This window comes from Aquarana catesbeiana, linkage group LG05 (assembly GCF_042186555.1).
Source record: "Aquarana catesbeiana isolate 2022-GZ linkage group LG05, ASM4218655v1, whole genome shotgun sequence".
Lineage (NCBI taxonomy): Eukaryota > Metazoa > Chordata > Amphibia > Anura > Ranidae > Aquarana > Aquarana catesbeiana.
Genome location: NC_133328.1, coordinates 251541338 through 251558280, shown reverse-complemented (window position 1 = coordinate 251558280; position 16943 = coordinate 251541338). Strand labels below are relative to the sequence as shown.

At 46.8% G+C, this 16943-nt stretch overlaps 1 protein-coding gene across 1 annotated transcript in view; it reads left to right on the top strand.

The window, feature by feature from the left end:
• Positions 1–16943, top strand: part of TRIO (trio Rho guanine nucleotide exchange factor) — a gene marked incomplete in the record, with an annotated part of 1361655 nt that overhangs the window by 1033874 nt on the left and 310838 nt on the right. Inside the window, 1 exon segment of the mRNA XM_073630705.1 lies at positions 10602–10750. Coding sequence (XP_073486806.1) covers positions 10602–10750 — 149 coding nt within the window.

The following is a 16943-nucleotide window of genomic DNA, read 5'->3' as shown; positions in this document are numbered from 1 at the left end:
AGGCTGCTACCTGGTCTTCAGTGCATACGTTCACAAAATTTCATCAAGTGGATGTTCGAGCAGCCGAGGATTCTGCTTTCGGCCGCAGTGTACTTTGGGCTGCCGTGTAAGATCTGATGCCTGTTGTTTTGGCAGAGTGTCTCCCTCCCCTCAAGGCTATTGCTCTAGGACGTTCCAGCAGGTAATAAATCTTGGCCTAACTCTGTGTTCCATGATGTATGAAAAAGAAAATAGGATTTTTTCATCATACTTACCTGTAAAATCCTTTTCTTTGAGTACATCATGGGACACAGAGATCCCTCCCCTCTTTTTGAGGATTCAGTGCTTGCTACAAAACTGAAGTACTTCCTGTATGGGAGGGGTTATATTGTCAGAAACCATTAAATCAGACCGAGATAGAAGTACAGTTAAATCACACTTGTTTAATAATAAAAGTAAATAGAACAAACGTAGTCAAAGCATAGCCAATAGTTTGGTAACCGGAACGGATAGTCAGCCAACCCAGAAGGTCAGGGATCAGTGTAGTGAAACAGCAAGCAGGATCTGGAGCCAGAAGGGGTTTCAGCCAAGCAAGTCTTTAAACAGGAACGCGGGAGATAGTCTCTGTGATGTTGACCAAGGCAAAGGCAGAGATCCTCTGGGCTGGACGGCTTAAGTAGGCAGGACTGAGGAGCAGGATATCAACAGCTGAGTAACTGTGGAGAGATGAGAGCTGGCAATTAGCCGACAGCTGAGCAGCCAGCTCAGAGAAGGAAGGGCTGAGCCCAGCCCTGACAATACCCCCTCCTCAACGACCCCTCCCCCTCGGAAGACCACCAGGCTTGAGGGGAAAACGTCTATGGAAATCACGGAGGAGGACAAGGAGCATGTACATCCGAGGATGAGACCCAAGAGCGTTCCTCCAGACTGTACCCTTTCCAATGCACCAGGTACTGTACGCGCCCACGGAACCTACGGGAGTCAACAATGGACTGTACTTCATACTCCTCATGGTTCTCAACCTGTACAGGGTGAGGATGTGGCACCGAGGTGGTAAAGCAGTTGCGGACCAAAGGTTTTAATAAGGAGACATGAAATACACATATTAGAAGGAAGGTCTAATGCGTAAGCCACTGGGTTAATCCTGCGAAGAATACGGAAAGGCCCAATAAACCGAGGTGCGAACTTCAGTGAGGGAACATAAAGTTGGAGGTTGCGAGATGACAGCCAGAACCTGTCCCCAACCTGGTAGGAAGGCGCCGGCTAGGTGGCTGTGATCAGCATGGAGTCTGTACCTATCAGCATGTCGCAAAGCCTCCTGGACTTGTGCCTAAGTGGAACTAAGACAACGGAGATGCTCCTCTAATGCAGGAATACGCTGCAGAACAAATGAGTCGGGCAACATAGAAGGTTGGAAACCATAATTCGCCATAAACGGGGACAATCGGGAAGCAGAATTCAAGTCACTGTTGTGAGCAAACTCTGCCCACTGTAATAGGTCTTACCAGTTATAATGATCAGGAATATAGCAACGTAGGAATTGCCCCAAGGACTGATTGGATCTTTCTGCGACCCATTAGACTGCAGGTGATATGCAGAAGAGAAAGCAAGCTGAATTCCCAACTGTGCGCAAAAGACTCGACAGAACCAGGACACAAACTGACTACCCCTGTCCGAGACAGCCACCTTTGGTAGCCCATGTAAGCAAAAGATCTCCCGAGAAGCCAATTCCTTAGAAGTGGGCAGCTTCTTAAGTGGAATACAATGACATATTTTTGAGAACCGGTCAACCACCATTAGGATAACTGTGTTGTCCTGGGGGTTGGGTAACTCCACAATGAAATCCATAGACAGGTGGGTCCAGGGCCTCTCTCCATTGGGTATGGGTTGTAGGAGGCCCACTGGAAGGTGTCATGAAGTCCTACTCTGAGCACACATGGAACTGGCAGCTACGAAGGCGGTTACATCAGCACGTAGACTAGGCCACCAGAATTGTTGGAAAATGGCCCAAAAGAGTTGATTCTTCCCAGGGTGGCCAGCAGCCTTGGGAGAATGGTAAGTCTGGAGCATGGCAGTACGGAGACTCTCTGGGACAAAGCAGCGGTCATAAGGTTTCTCAGGAGGTACTTGGACCTGAGCAGCAAGATTTTTGTCACCCAAAGGAGAAGTGAGACTGGTGTGAACCGTAGCCAGAATACGATCAGGAGGAATCACAGGAACCAGAACCGACTCCATCTTGGAAGTGGAGGAAAATGGTCGTGACAAAGCGTCAGCCCTGACATTCTTAGTACTGGGTAAGAATGAGACAATGTAATTGAAACTTGACAAGAAAAGAGCCCATCGTGCCCTTCTGGGAGAGAGGCGTTTAGCCTCAGACAAGAATATGAGATTCTTATGGTCAGTAAGAATGAGAACCATCACACTTATGAGATGTCTCCATTCTTTCAGGGCTAAAATGATTGCCAACAGCTCTCTGTCACCAGTCTCATAATTGCACTCCACAGGTGACAATTTCTTGGAAAAGTAGCCATAAGGATGCATAGCACTCTGAGGTTGATGTTGAGACAGAAGGACACCAACATCAACCTCAACGATAAAAGGTAACGTAGGATCAGGATGTGCCATCACAGGAGCAGAAACAAAGGCAGCCTTGAGACTCTTAAAGGCCTTAGCGGACTCTGGAGACCAAATCTGTTGGTTACTGTCCTTTCTGGTCATATCAGTCAGTAGCTTGATTAGAGACGAGAAGTTACGAATAAACTTCCGATTAATATTTGGCAAAGCCCAGCAAGCCTTACAGAGGACGTAAACCCACGGGTCTGGGCCACTGTAGGACTGCTGAAAGTTTCTCTGGGTCCATCGAAAAACCAGCGGTGGAAATGACATAACCCAGGAATTTAACCTGTTCATGATGTAACTCGCACTTCTCCGGTTTACAATAGAGATTGTTCTCTCTTAGTTTCTGAAGCACACGACAGACATCTGTGTGGTGGCTCTCCAGGGACTTGGAAAATATGAGGAAATCGTCAAGATAAACCACCACACATAACTGCAACAAATCTCGGAGGACATTGTTAATACATTCCTGAAAAAACTGCCGGGGCGTTACAAAGGCCAAGAGGCATTACGAGGTACTCATAATGACTTGTTCTGGTATTAAACACAGTTTTCCACTCATCGCCCTCCTTAATCCTCACAAGATTGTATGCCCCTCTCAAATCAAGCCTCGTGAAAACTGTTGCTCCCTTGAGGCAGTCTAATAACTCCATAATCAACAGAATCGGATAGGCATTCTTAATCGTGAAACGATTGAGACCCCTACAATCAATACAAGGGCTCAGTTCACCACTCTTCTTCACAAAGAAGAAACCAGCACCAGCAGGAGACGAGGATTTGCAGATGAAACCTCGAGAAAGTGCGTCTGCAACATACTTCTCCATGGCCTTATCCTCCAAGACCGACAAAGGGTAAACCCGACCGCGAGGGGGTATGGCACCAGGTTGGACAATTGCGCAATCATACGTCCGGTGTGGAGGTAAACTACAGGCTTAACCTTTGACAAAAACATGGCTAAAATTGATCGCGGTACTCCTCCGGCAGGGAGGAGAGTGAAGAGTTGCACAGGGCTTTGGTTACTTTCTGGAAGCATGTCTTGCTGCATTGTGGTGACCAGGAAACCTCAGCACGGAGCCAATCAATAGAGGGGTTGTGCCTCTGTAGCCAAGGATAACCAATAAGCGGCGGTAACTTAGGTGAGGAAATAACTTGGAATTGGATTATCTCACATGGTGAAGAGCCCCTACGGCCATGGACAATGGAACAGTCTCATGAGTCAGATGGGCGGGCTGTAGAGGTCTCCCGTCAAGAGCCTCAATGGCAAGTGGAGTGTCACGCAGCTGCAGCAGAATTGAGTGCTTCGACACAAGGGCAGCATCAATAAACAGGCCCTGCAGCCCCAGAGTCAATTAGAGCCTGTATCTCAGTGGTCGACTCAGCCCAAGAAAGGGTGATCAAAACCAGGGGCTTATCCTTCTGGATAACTGGGGATGAAACAACGCCACCTAAAGTCTATCCATGACAGGACCTCAAGGTTTGGGCTTTCCATGGATTGGTAGGACAAGACTTCAAAAAGTGACCTGCCTGGCCACAATAAAGGCACAATCTCTCCCTCCTCCTAAAGGTTCTCTCATCTGCAGAGAGATGCGTGAAACCCAAGTGCATGGGTTCACCTTCACTGACTGACTCGGTACCAGGAGGCATGGGAGGTGAGGGAGGCACGGGTGGGACTGCAAAGCTCGGAGACAAACGTACAGGAGGCTTCCACAAACGCTCCTTAAGAGTCTTTCTCTGAATCTGGAGTCAATAAGGATGGCAAACGTGATCAACTTCTCCAGCTCAGTGGGTATATCTCGGGCTGCTATCTCTTCTTTGATGGTATCGGAGAGACCATGTGAAAAAACAGCCACGAGAGCCTCATTGTTCCAAGCAACCTCTGCTGCCAGAGTACGGAATTCAATGGTGTAATCGGCAACAGTTCTCATACTCGGATGAACATGAGGCACTTGGCAGCAGAAGCGGAGTGTGCGGGAACATCACATACCCTTTTAAAGGAAGCCACAAACTCAGGGTAACTCAAGACAACAGGTTTTTGCGTCTCCCATAGAGGGTTTGCCCAGCTCAAGGCATTCTCAGAAAGCAAAGCTATCACGAAACCTACTTTGCTTATGTCCGTGGGAAACGCCTGGTTCAGCATCTCAAAGTATATCTCAGCCTGGTTGAGAAATGCTCTGCATCGGACTGGATCACTCCCAAATCGCTGGGGAAGTGGAGCAGAACCAGACATCCCTCTTTATAGAGGTAATACTTGAGGCGGGTTCCTGCACAGAGATTGGAGCAGCAGCAGGGACAGCCTGTAACACAGGTTGTACTGGAGCAGCCACAGTGGGAGATTCCAGGTGAGCCAAGTGATTCAGGAGCGTTTGTATTGCCATGGCAAACTGATCCATGTGGTGATCTTACTCATCCAATCTGGAAAAAAATATTACCAACAAGTGGATTTGACTGTATCTTCTGATTTCATGGCCTTCGCCTAATAGAACAAACGTAGTCAAAACATAGCCAATAGTTGAGTAATTGTAACGGATAGTCAGCCAAGCCAGAAGGTTAGGGATCAGTATAGTGAAACAGCAGGTAGGATCTGGAGCCAGAAGGGATGTCAGCCAAGCAAGTCTTTAAACAGGAACGTGGTGTTGACCAAGGTGAAGGCAGAGATCCTCTGGGCTGAACGGCTTAAGTAGGCAGGAGGGACGAGCAAGATATCATCAACAGCTGAGTAACTGTGGAGAGATAGGAGCTGGCAATTAGCCGACAGCTGAGAGGCCAGCTCAGATAAGAATGGGCTGAGCCCAGCCCTAACATATATATAGGGGATCACTTCTTGTCTAAAGATCTTTGGTCTACCAGTGTCCATTCACCTGGAGATGAAGTATAACCCAGCAGGTAATGAATATTAGCCTAACTCTGTGCCCCATGATACTTGTGACGGATCCTATCCTACACTCCGCTGAATGCTTCTGTCAGTAATACCGCTTCCTCCAGTCTGACCATCAGATAGATATTTTATTATAGCTGCATTGAATACAAATCTAGCCGAAAATAGCTTGTAGAATCTTGAATGATTTATTGGACAGTTAACACAATGGGTTAGATAACGAGGTAGGGCTGGCTCATGGATACTCCCCCCCCCCCCCCCCCCCCCTAGCAACAACTTAAAAGATAATTAACACAGCACTTAAGGCAGCCTAGGTGACCAGACAGTCCGTCTCCGTAGGTCAATGTGATCAGCTCTTTCAAGGATCATGTATTGTTCAGAATTAACAAGCAAGAATAGTCTTTGGGCAAGTCCAAGAAAACAATCTCTCAAAAATGTAACAAAAAAGATTAATATAGCAATACTAAATAACGGGGTGAATGTGGACAGAAAAGGTCCCTGCAGCCAGTGTCCGCGACAGTACTCAAAAAGGATTTTACAAGTAAGTATGACGAAAAAAATCTTTTTTTTTTTTTTTTTTTGTGCTACTCACTGGTCCTGAGGAAGAGGTCAAGAGGCGGAGCTCTATCACTAGCATGCTGGTGTCAGGAAAATCCTTTTATCTGCGTTAATTGGAGGACACAGCATTAATCCTTCTGGCTTACTGCTGCCACTTGTGTAAATACTTTTGTATTTGTGTTATTTGCACTAACTTATGTAAAGGGGATCTCTGCGCTTGTGTATAGACATATGTGCAAAAACTGATGTCATGTAACTGAGTTGTCCACATCTGTGCAGTGTTTTTTGGCCACCAGCAGGAGCAGCCCCTGATTTGTCTATTGTTTTTTTTTATTGCACCTAATGCCCAACTCCTGCAGGTGGCTATATACCCAGTCACCGATTTTCTAAAGCAGTGCTGTGGCCTCTAATAGCCACAGAGGAAATGATTTTACAATGAGTACAAGCTTTTATTTGGTAAGCTGATTTTATGAAAAAATATAACCTGATCTGTTTTTAAATGTGTATAAATATGTATTTTTTACCTGTTTTCATTAATTACAGTTTGTTTAATTATTTTTTAAGTAAGCCTCCATCTGCAATTTATCACTATTTCAGAGCAGACATAGTGATCATATGATCAGAAACCATTCTGATCTGGTTCAGGTTCGTGAGTGGACACCCCAGCTATCAGCGACAATCAGGATTATGAGTCATCTCCTTCATAACTGACAGCAAATGTCCCAAGAGCTATCTAGATTCTTCAGGCTTTTGTTTGGGTAATCAACATCCATAAGTCTGCCCTCCAGCATTCCCTGCATCTGAAATATCTAGGTCTCATCCTAGACATGGCCAAGCAAAGGTTTTCTTTCTGCCAAAAAACTTCCCTCTCTAAAGTCACACACTCAGACCTTAAAGTAATTGTAAACAAACACCTTGTAAAACAACCCAATCAGTTTAAAATAGAAATGAACGGCAAAACATATTTGTATAGATATAAAAATGCAGTACATTACAAATACCTTTTTTCTCTTTTTTAAAAAAAAGAGATCACATTCCCCTTGTTCTCAGCTGCAAAGGAGCTGGGAGGAGGAGAAACAGCAGCACACCAAGCTTTCCAGTGAATGACTGTGCAGGGGGGGGGCGTATCAGGACAAGTCGGATCATTGGAGGAGAGCACACTGAGTTCCCAGCATAGCTAGAGAACTAACCATTGTGTGGTCACTTTTTAATAGAGGGACTACCTGTAATACCAGTGATTTCACATAAAGCAAGCATACAAAGAGAACAGGATACTTTCTCATACAAGTACATGATACAGCAGGCACATATCAGGAATATGAAATGTTGGGGTAGCAAACGCTTTAAAAATCAGAAAGATTCTCTGTGAGAGTCCTAGGCCTCACGATTGCCTCGTTCTGAGCTCTTCCCTTTGCTCAGTTCCACTCAAGGCCCCTCCAGCACAACATTTTATTGGCCTGGAACAAACACTCCTCATCTCTCAGATTCCTTTTGCTTCACTCCAGCCAAGTAAGGACCCTTCTTCTCCAGGGACACCCTATCAAGATGCATTCAGACAGTAACACAGCAGAGGCCTATATCAATCATGGGAAGACTAGGCAGCCTTTGAAGGTCTGATCATATCATGGATGGAAAAGCACTGCCCAGCAATCTCTGCTGTTCAGACCTTGTAAGTGGAAAGCCTGATAAAAAATGTCCTCAGTCGTCATCACTTGGACAAAAGGGAAAGGTCCCTCCATTTGAACATTTTCAATAACCTATATCAGAAATGGAGGACCTCAGATGTGGACATCCTGGCCTCCAGCTTCAACAAGTTACCTCTGTTTTTGACAAGGACCAATAATTCTCTAACACTGGCATAAGAAGGTCTAGGAAATTCCATGGACTCAGTTGAGGTCCATTTATGAGTTTACTTCAGTTCTTCCTTAATTGCTCCCCAAGATAGAGCAGATAACAAATCAGTGATTCTTATTGCACCAAGCTGGACCAGAAGAACTTAGTAACCAGACATACACTCCTATGAGATAACCCCTGGCCTCTCCCAAACAGTCAAGAGCCAGTGTTTCAAGCTCTGTCATTCCCACATTACTCAACGCCAGAAAAGCCACTTTGAGAAAAATCTTCTGGAGATCCTTTTTCACTTGGCATGAACACAGGTGTTTCAACCCCAGAGGCTACTTGGTACCTGTCTTTTTTTTACAGTCAAAACTTTACCAAACTTGGCTCTAAATACTCTTAAGCAACCATTTTTAGCCTTGTCCATTGTATTGCGTAAGCATTTGGCTTCTCGCTCTCATTAAAAAAAGAAAGAGAAAAAGAATAAAGGAAAAAAAAGAAAGAAAGAAAACCCTTTATTCAAGATGTATCTCGGATCACCCCCCCCCCCCCTCAATTACAGCATTGTCAGCTGTGTTTTGTTAACGTTCCCTTTTGTAAGGAGCCCTTTCAGAGTGACAGTGATCTTACTCCAAAATGACCTCCTTTCTTTCTAAGGTGGTATCAGCCTTCCACCTTAATAAAGACATTTTCCTACCTCCCTTGTGCCCTGCTCCAAGCTTCACAAGGAAATTGCTATCTAGTGGTGTCACTATGGGGGTGCAACTCGCTCCCGGGTGACACCATCCAGAGGGCAGCATCTAGGCAAGGGTCCTGGGTCCAGAAGGGAGCTTTTTTCAGTCGGAACATGCCGACGCCTCGCTAGCCCCGAGTGAGACTCCTCAGTCTCACTGTCGCTGCGGCTGCTTCCTGTCACTTCCAGTACAGAAGACCACTGCCCGGAGAGTGACAGTCTGTGCATGCAACTCTCTGGGCGGCGGCTGCACACTTAAACCTCCCCTGCCCAGGTGCATAAAAGGGAGGGGGTTGGCTGATGAAAGGGAAGGGGGGGTCTATACTGAGGGGTGGGTCTTTACTGAGGAAGGGGGGCCTTTACTGAGAAAAGGGGGTCTGTATTGAGGAGGGGGGTCTATACTGAGGGAGGGGGTCTATACTGAGGAATGAGGGACTAAACTTGGTAGAGGGAGGGTCTGTATTGAGGGAGGACTATACTTGGTGGAGAGGGGGTCTTTACTGAGGGAGGGGGGTCTGTAATGAGGGGGGACTATGCTTGGTGAAAGGGGGGCAGTACTGATGGAGGGGGTCAATAGTTAGTGGAGAGTGGAGTATGAACTGAAGGAGAGGGGCCTGTACTGAGGGGGGGGACTATAGTTGGTGGAGGAGGGATGAACACCATGTTTTACCGCACCGGTGACACCAACCCTAGTGACGCCACTGTTGCTCTCCATTGTTTAGATGTAATCAGGGCTGTCAGAGTGTATCTGAAAGCCCCAGCCTCTACAAATATAAAAAAAAAATTTAAAAAACGTTCTCGTTTTGGCCTGCTAACAAGCTCTCGAAAAGGACACCCTGCTTCTAAGTCTACTGTTGTCAGGTGGATAACACACATTGTAAGAGACTATACTCCTAAGGCAGGGGTCTCCAAACGTCGTAAACAAAGGGCCAGTTTACTGTCCTTCAGACTTTAGTGGGGGCCGGACTGTGGCCAGCGGCAATAGAACATTTTTCTGGTATCAGTGTGACTAAACAGTACCCAATCTTTTGTATTAGAGGGAGGAATATCACCCAATTGTTAGTTTCAGTGGAAGAAATGGCACTTCATTGTTAGTGGCAGGAATTATGCCCCATATTTGGTGTCAGAGGGCAGAATAGTCTCCTATCAGTGGGATGAATAGTTCCCCAAGGTCCGCAGTTTGGAGACCCCTGCTCTAAGAGATATGCAATTAGCGGACCTCCAGCTGTTGCAGAACTACAAGTCTCATGAGGCATATCAAGACTCTGACAGCCACAAACATGACACCCAGAGGCAGAGGCATAATGGGACTTGTAGTTTTGCAACAGCTGCTCTAAAGGGTCTGGTACCTCCAGTACGCTTATGTGCTGACTCTACCTAATCAGTGGGGATTTCCTGGCCATTCCACCATCAGCCCAACTTTGCTCAACTTTGTAAGGCCACCACCTGATCTTCAGTTCACACATTCTCCAAGTTCTACCAGGTGGATGTCCAGGCCTTTGCAGATGCAACTTTTGGCCAGAAGATTCTTTAAGTGTCACTTTTTTATATTTTTGTTGGGTTCGTTGGCACTGTCCTGTTTTCCTTGCTGTTGCCCACCTTTCGATCCATTGCTTGGGAATGTTCTATGGTCTATAAATATCCAGCCTATGTCCTTTACTCTACAATTAGGGTAAAATTAATTTTGACTTGCCTGTAAATTCAGTACCTTAGAGTACAGTACAGGATACATGCCAACCTTCCCTTTTGTTCCTGTGTTACTCTGTATTGCATTGCTCACATAGTGGGTAGGGTATAGGGGTATATCCAATGGGAGTCCAAAAGCTTTGCCAGTGTCCAAACACCTGAAGGTAGCAATCCACAACCCAGGTTCTTTGAATTTCCAGCCCGTATCCTGTACTGTAATCCAAAATACAGAATTTCTTATTTTTGGTGCCATTCGCACCACACTCAGATCTACGAAGCCAAGAATTAACACACTGTTATGGCATTTGTTATTTGCAGGCTCTAGAAGATCGTCCAAGTTTTCTGCAAGTAGATCAGGGAGACAGTAGCAGTCCCTCATTTAATCCTTCAGACACTTCTCTCCTGTCTTCATCTTCTCCCATCGATGAAATAGAAGAAAAGAAATCCAGCTTCTTAAAGCGAAGGCAGTAAGAAAAATGTGTTTTGTAATATTAAGTGTATCTATTGTCAAAATGTAAAATCATAGTCAATTCCGCACTGAATTTCCATTACTCCTATTAACCTAATTTATAATGAACTTTGTAAACTTACTCTGTGAAGATCCCCACACATTTACTTCCTTGAATTTAATGACATGTATTCACTATATCTTGTGTCACGCATTTCACAGAGCCTGCCATCTGAAGTATAAAGGCGCCGAAAGGAGGAATTTTAATAGTCTATACAGAAATTACTTTTTGCAGGTAGCAAAATACCAAGAGATCTGTAGCCCCTAAAAATAGAAATAAATTGCAGAGAGGTAGCTGCAATACCTGCTGGGAATCTAGGAAATGTGGAAAGAGACCATCAAACAGGCAACTATCATGCTATGAAAGAAAATTTTTCAGGAAAGCTTATAATGCATTGTCAAAAATTACTGTTTGTAATGCTATTGCAATGCTGACAGTATAAAATGAAAATGTATGCTCTGACTATAGAATATTTTAACTTAGTGTTTACTTTTTTTTCTTTTTAATGTATTCTCTTGTGAATTATTTCAATCTGATTATCTAGTGATATCTAAATACTGTAGTTTCATAATCATGGACATAACGAGGCTGATTTATTAGTAGAGTTAAAGTGGTACTAAAGGTTCGATTTTTTTTTTTTTTTTTTTTTAAATAATAAACATGTCATACTTCCCTCCGCTGTGTAGCTCGTTTTGCACAGAGTGGCCCCGAACCTCGTCTTCTGGGGTCTCTCGGCGGCTGTCTCGGCTCCTCCCCACATCAGTTAACCCCCCCCGGGAAGCGCTTTCTCAAGGGGGTTACCTTGCGGGCGTGCTCCCAAGTCCAGCATTTGCGTCCATAGACACAAATGCCAGACCCGCCCCCCGACCCGCGTCATTGGATTTGATTGACAGCAGCGCGCGCCAATGGCTGCACTGCCATCAATCCATCCAATGAAGAGCCCAGAAGACCGGGACGAAATCCAGTGCGTTCTCAACGCGGGACTTTTGAGGACTCAGGTAAATGAACCGGGGGGGGGGGGGGGGTTGCCGGGGGGCCAGTAAGCATCAGATGTTTTTTCACCTTAATGCATAGGATGCACCCCTATGCATTAGGGGTGTTCACATTTTAAGTGTTCACAAAATAAGTTGGGTACAAATTCAGAATCCATTAGGCAATCATGTGCAGATGAAAAAAAAGGCAATCTTGACCCAAGGGTTATAGCACCACCTTACCAGTAGGACACTAGGCAGGACACTTTGTTTTTTATTGGGGGAAATTAACTTCGATGGGATAAGGGAATATGGGATGCCCACTGAATTGCAGATAATTTATACTGGACCAACTATATACACTCCAGTCTTAACTCCAGCCCAACACTTGCTTGCAAGACTATTCCTCCTCAACCAAAAAGGATAGTTGCACGCTAAAACCTAGTGGTGAGTGGATACATGTTTAAATAACACAAATTGAATGGTATCAAATAAATATATTGTGAACGTGAAGCTGCTGCTATCACCTACAGTATCTCACAAAAGTGAGTACACCCCTCACATTTTTGTAAATTTTATTACGTCTTTTCATTTGACAACACTGAAGAAATTACACTTTGCTACAATTTAAAGTAGTGAGTGTACAGCTTGTATAACAGTGTAAACTTGCTGTCCCCTCAAAATAACTCAAAACACAGCCATTAATGTCTAAATCGCTGGCAACAAAAGTGAGTACACCCCTAAGTGAAAATGTCCAAATTGGGCCCAAAGTGTCAATATTTTGTGTGGCCACCATTATTTTCCAGCACTGCCTTAACCCTCTTGGGCACGGAGTTCACCAGAGCTTCACATGTTGCCTCTGGAGTCCTCTTCCACTCCTCCATGATGACATCAATTTGCTGGTGGATGCTAGAGACCTTGCGCTCCTCCACTTTCCATTTGAGCATGCCCCACAGATGCTCAATAGGGTTTAGGTCTGGAGACCTGCTTGGCCACTCCTTCACCTTTACCCTCAGCTTCTTTAGCAAGGCAGTGGTCGTCTTGGCACTGGCATCACTGGGGTTGGAGTCACCTGGTGCGGTAAAATATGGTGTCACTCCCCCTCCACCAAGTATAGTCCCCCCTCAGTACAGACCCCCCTCCACCAAGTATAGTCCCCCCCCCCCCAGTACAGACCCCCTCTCCACTAAGAATAGACCCCCCTCCCTCAGTACAGACCCCCTTCTACACCAACTATTTTTCCCCCTCAGTATAGGCCCCCCTCTCCACGAAGTGAAGATCACCCCCCTCCCTCAGTACAGACCCCCTCTCCATCAAGTATAGTCCCCCTCAGTAAAGACCACCCTCCCTCAGTATAGACCCCCCCACTAAGTACAAACCCCCCTTAGACTAAATACAGAGCCCCCCTCCCCGAGCCCAGACCTCCTACACTAAGTACAAACCCCCCTTACAGTAAGTAAAGAGCCCCCCTCCCCTAGTCCAGACCCCCTACACTAAGTACAAACCCCCCTTACACTAATTAGAGCCCCCACCCCCTTACATGAATTACAGAGCCTCCTACCCCCCTTACACAACGTACAGACCCCCCCCACATTAAGTACAAACCCCCTTGCACGAAGTACAGAGCCCCCCACCCATCCTTACACTAAGTACAGACCCCCCCAGCCCAGACTGCCCTACACTAAATACAAACCCCCCTTACACTAAGTACAGAGTCCCCCACCACCCCTCACACTAGGTTCAGACCCCCCTCCCCCAGCCCAAACCCCCCTTACACGAAGTACAGACACCCCTCCCTCAGTCCAGACCCCCACCCCCCCACTAAGTACGGACCTCCTCCCTCAGTACACATTCTGTGCCCCTCCTACATCTACAATAGAGTACAGTACAGACCTTAGCTCAGCATACACAGCAGTGTCTCTCCTCCGGTCTGTGTACATGTAGACATCCGAGGAGGGGGAGGTGGCTTTAGCTTCAGTCCGCTCTGCTGTGTGAGATAGCAGGACAGGGGCAACCTAGACAGCCGGCGAGCCAGCACGATACACGGATGCCGGTGCGGTGTCACCCGGGTGCGGCCCGCATCATCCCCCCAGCGACGCCACTACATCTTAGAGGTGTGTTTGGGGTCGTTATCATGTTGGATAACTGCCCTGTGGCCCAGTTTCCGAAGGGAGATGAACTGTAGCTCCCCAGTGCCGGCAAAAATATATAAATGAAGAGTCTTCTTATAAACAGTGTACTTCAAACTTCACTGTGAAAATCGTGCCTCATAAACAGATTCCAATCCGTAACTTGTGTTCCCTTCACCAGGTGCAATGAAAGCTCACCTCCTTCATAGACCATGAAAGAGTCAAACACGCTCAGAACTCAAAGTAATTTTCATTAGCAAATGGCTCTGCATTGATCACCCACAGCTTTCTTTTAAAAAGACCCTGCAGGGGTCAAACACACTCTGCACATAGTGTACTTCTACTTTTAATAGTGGCTCCGTATTGATCACCAGCAGCTCCAAACCATTATAAAAAGATAAAAGTGCTTCCAATAGTGCATTACCTGGGTGTTAAGCTGAATAAACCTCACCACCCCAGCTTAATACATTAAACTCTCATTTATTAAAAAAAAACACAGCCTTTAAGCAAATCCAGCAGGTATCATGTGTAACATGTATAAGTCACCACCAAGCTGATTGCATGGCTATATATTTTTGCCATTCATTTATTCACTTTACATATATCAGCGGTTTTAGCTATATATCCTCATAGCTGTAAGCAGTGCTATCACACTTCTATCACTTATTCCTCCTCAACACCTCCAGCACATCACTTACTTGTACTTCCAGGATCAACTAGCACAGGTTTAGGCCTATCACTGGTTCAGCCAGGCCTTGAAAGTTCCCTTTGTGCGTAGAGACTTAGAATCCCTATGGTGTAGCAAAAATATGACAGTCCTTGGTGCTAGTTGTCCTACACATGGCTACTGCTCCCAGTACTACCTCTTCGGACCCTGCCTACCCATGCGGTTGCAGCTGCCTCTCTCCTGCCCATTCTTCCACAGTCCACTCTTCTGGTTCTGCACCCATCCCAGCCTGCTCTCTCCCAGTGCTCTCAGGCTTGCCTCCCCGGTCCTCCTTACTGTGCATCACTCACCAGCCCACCCGGCTGCGACCTGTTGTTCCTCCCTGGAGACTTGCCTGGCAGTGCTATCTCCCGCTGTCCTCTCCTTGCCTCCTGTGCATTCAGTCCAGGGCACCTCCACGTCTGCGCCCAGGCCCAAGGTCACCCCCCAAGACTTGGGAGCTCCATCTCCAGCTTCCTAACGAACAACTCCTCCCCAGCTGGGCTGACCCTAGGTATTTAAGGAGGCCTGCACCCTGCCAATCCAAGTTTGGGATTGGTCAGGGCTCCTTAGAATACCCCAAGCAGCACCACCTCCCCTCTCCTTCCAGAAAACACAAGAACATTCTAGAAAGAAGTGGGAGGTCCTGGTGATGCTGCTTGTGAATCACCCAGATCAAAACACACCCAGACTTGGCTGACAGCCAAGCCTGGAAATTTAACTACTCTACCAAAACACAGCACTACTCTTCTAGTACACTAGAGGGTGCTAAACTAGTGTCCAGGAATAGGGACGTCAGCTCAGCCAACGAGCACATGCAGACCCAGCTACAGTGCAAGGTCAGACAACAGCCTCATCTAGGAGTAGGGCGGCCAGTGAGTTTTTCTCACAGGGTAATGTCAATATTCCAACACATTCCTGGAATAGGCTCAGAGGTAGCAAGTGCTGCAGCAACAGCCGACTGGAGACATCACAGGTCAATGTACATATTTGTCATTGCACAGGCCCTGGACTTCATCCAGACTGGCCCAGGGCACAGCATATCAGGTCACATCAGGGTACAGGGCCCAGCGCATCAGGGTAAAATGCACATTAGGGCACAGCACATCAGGGTACAGAGCCCAGCACATCAGGGCACAGCACAACAGACCACATCAGGGAACAGAGCATAGCATATCAGGGCACGGGACACAGCACATCAGGACAGGGCACATGGAATATCAGGGTACAGGGCACAGTACATCAGGGCTCAGCACATCAGGACAGGGCACATGGCACCACAGGGTACAAGACACAGCACATCAGGACAGGGTACATCAGGACATGGAACATCAGGACACGGGACACAGCACGTCAGGGTACAGGGCACAGCACGTCAGGGTACAGGGCACAGCACATTGGGTTGCAGGGCACAGTAGGACACAGCACATCAGGGGATAAGACATCAGGGCAAAGGACATTGGGGCACAGCACAACAGGGCACATCAGGGCATGTGGCACATCAGAGCACGTGGCACATCAGAGCACGTGGCACATCAGGGCACGTGGCACATGAGGGCACATCAAAGCACATGGGGCACATCAAAGCACATGGGGCACATCAGGGCACAGTGTTTACTAGTTTTCTTCAAATGCAGAGTAGCGCAGGAAGCATCTGTGATAAGTTCTCTCTCATGTCACGCTGCTCCCCGGCGGCCCCTCCTCTCTTCTCGTCCATCCCCATTTGCTTGTGACATCATCACAGACGCTTCCTGCACTACTCTGCATGCTGGCTAAATCTCGATCTACCCGTCAGGCGCCAGCTGTGGGTGATTGACGGGTAGATCGCCGCGGACCTTCGGGGGAATAAACCGCAGAACAACTGGGAAACCCCAGTTGAGAAACTATGCAATAGGCAAATTAGGTGGCCACTGAAACCGGCCCACTGAGCCATCGGCCCGCCGGGAAACTCCTGGTAGTCCCGATGGCCAGTACATGTATGCCATTGCACGATGGATCATTAAATGTTGTCTGAAAGTTTTATTGAATTGTGATCACATCGCAAAGGCCAGAGTGCAACTTTTTGGAGTGCAGGACTCTGATCATTACATACCTGATGGGCCCTAGAACATTGCATCCACCGGTTGAATGTGGAGAAGGGTTGTCACCGCTCCAGGAGCTTTTAACAGACAAAAGGTAAATCAATCTTGGCTCGGAGGTCGTAGGTGCTGGCAAATGCTGATAGCGATGAACATGAATAAATTCTGGATAGCCGCACTCGTAGATTAGCCTTGTATATTTATTTAAAGGGTGCACATCAAATTCAAAAAATCACAAATCATGAGCTATGAGTAAGCACTTACGTT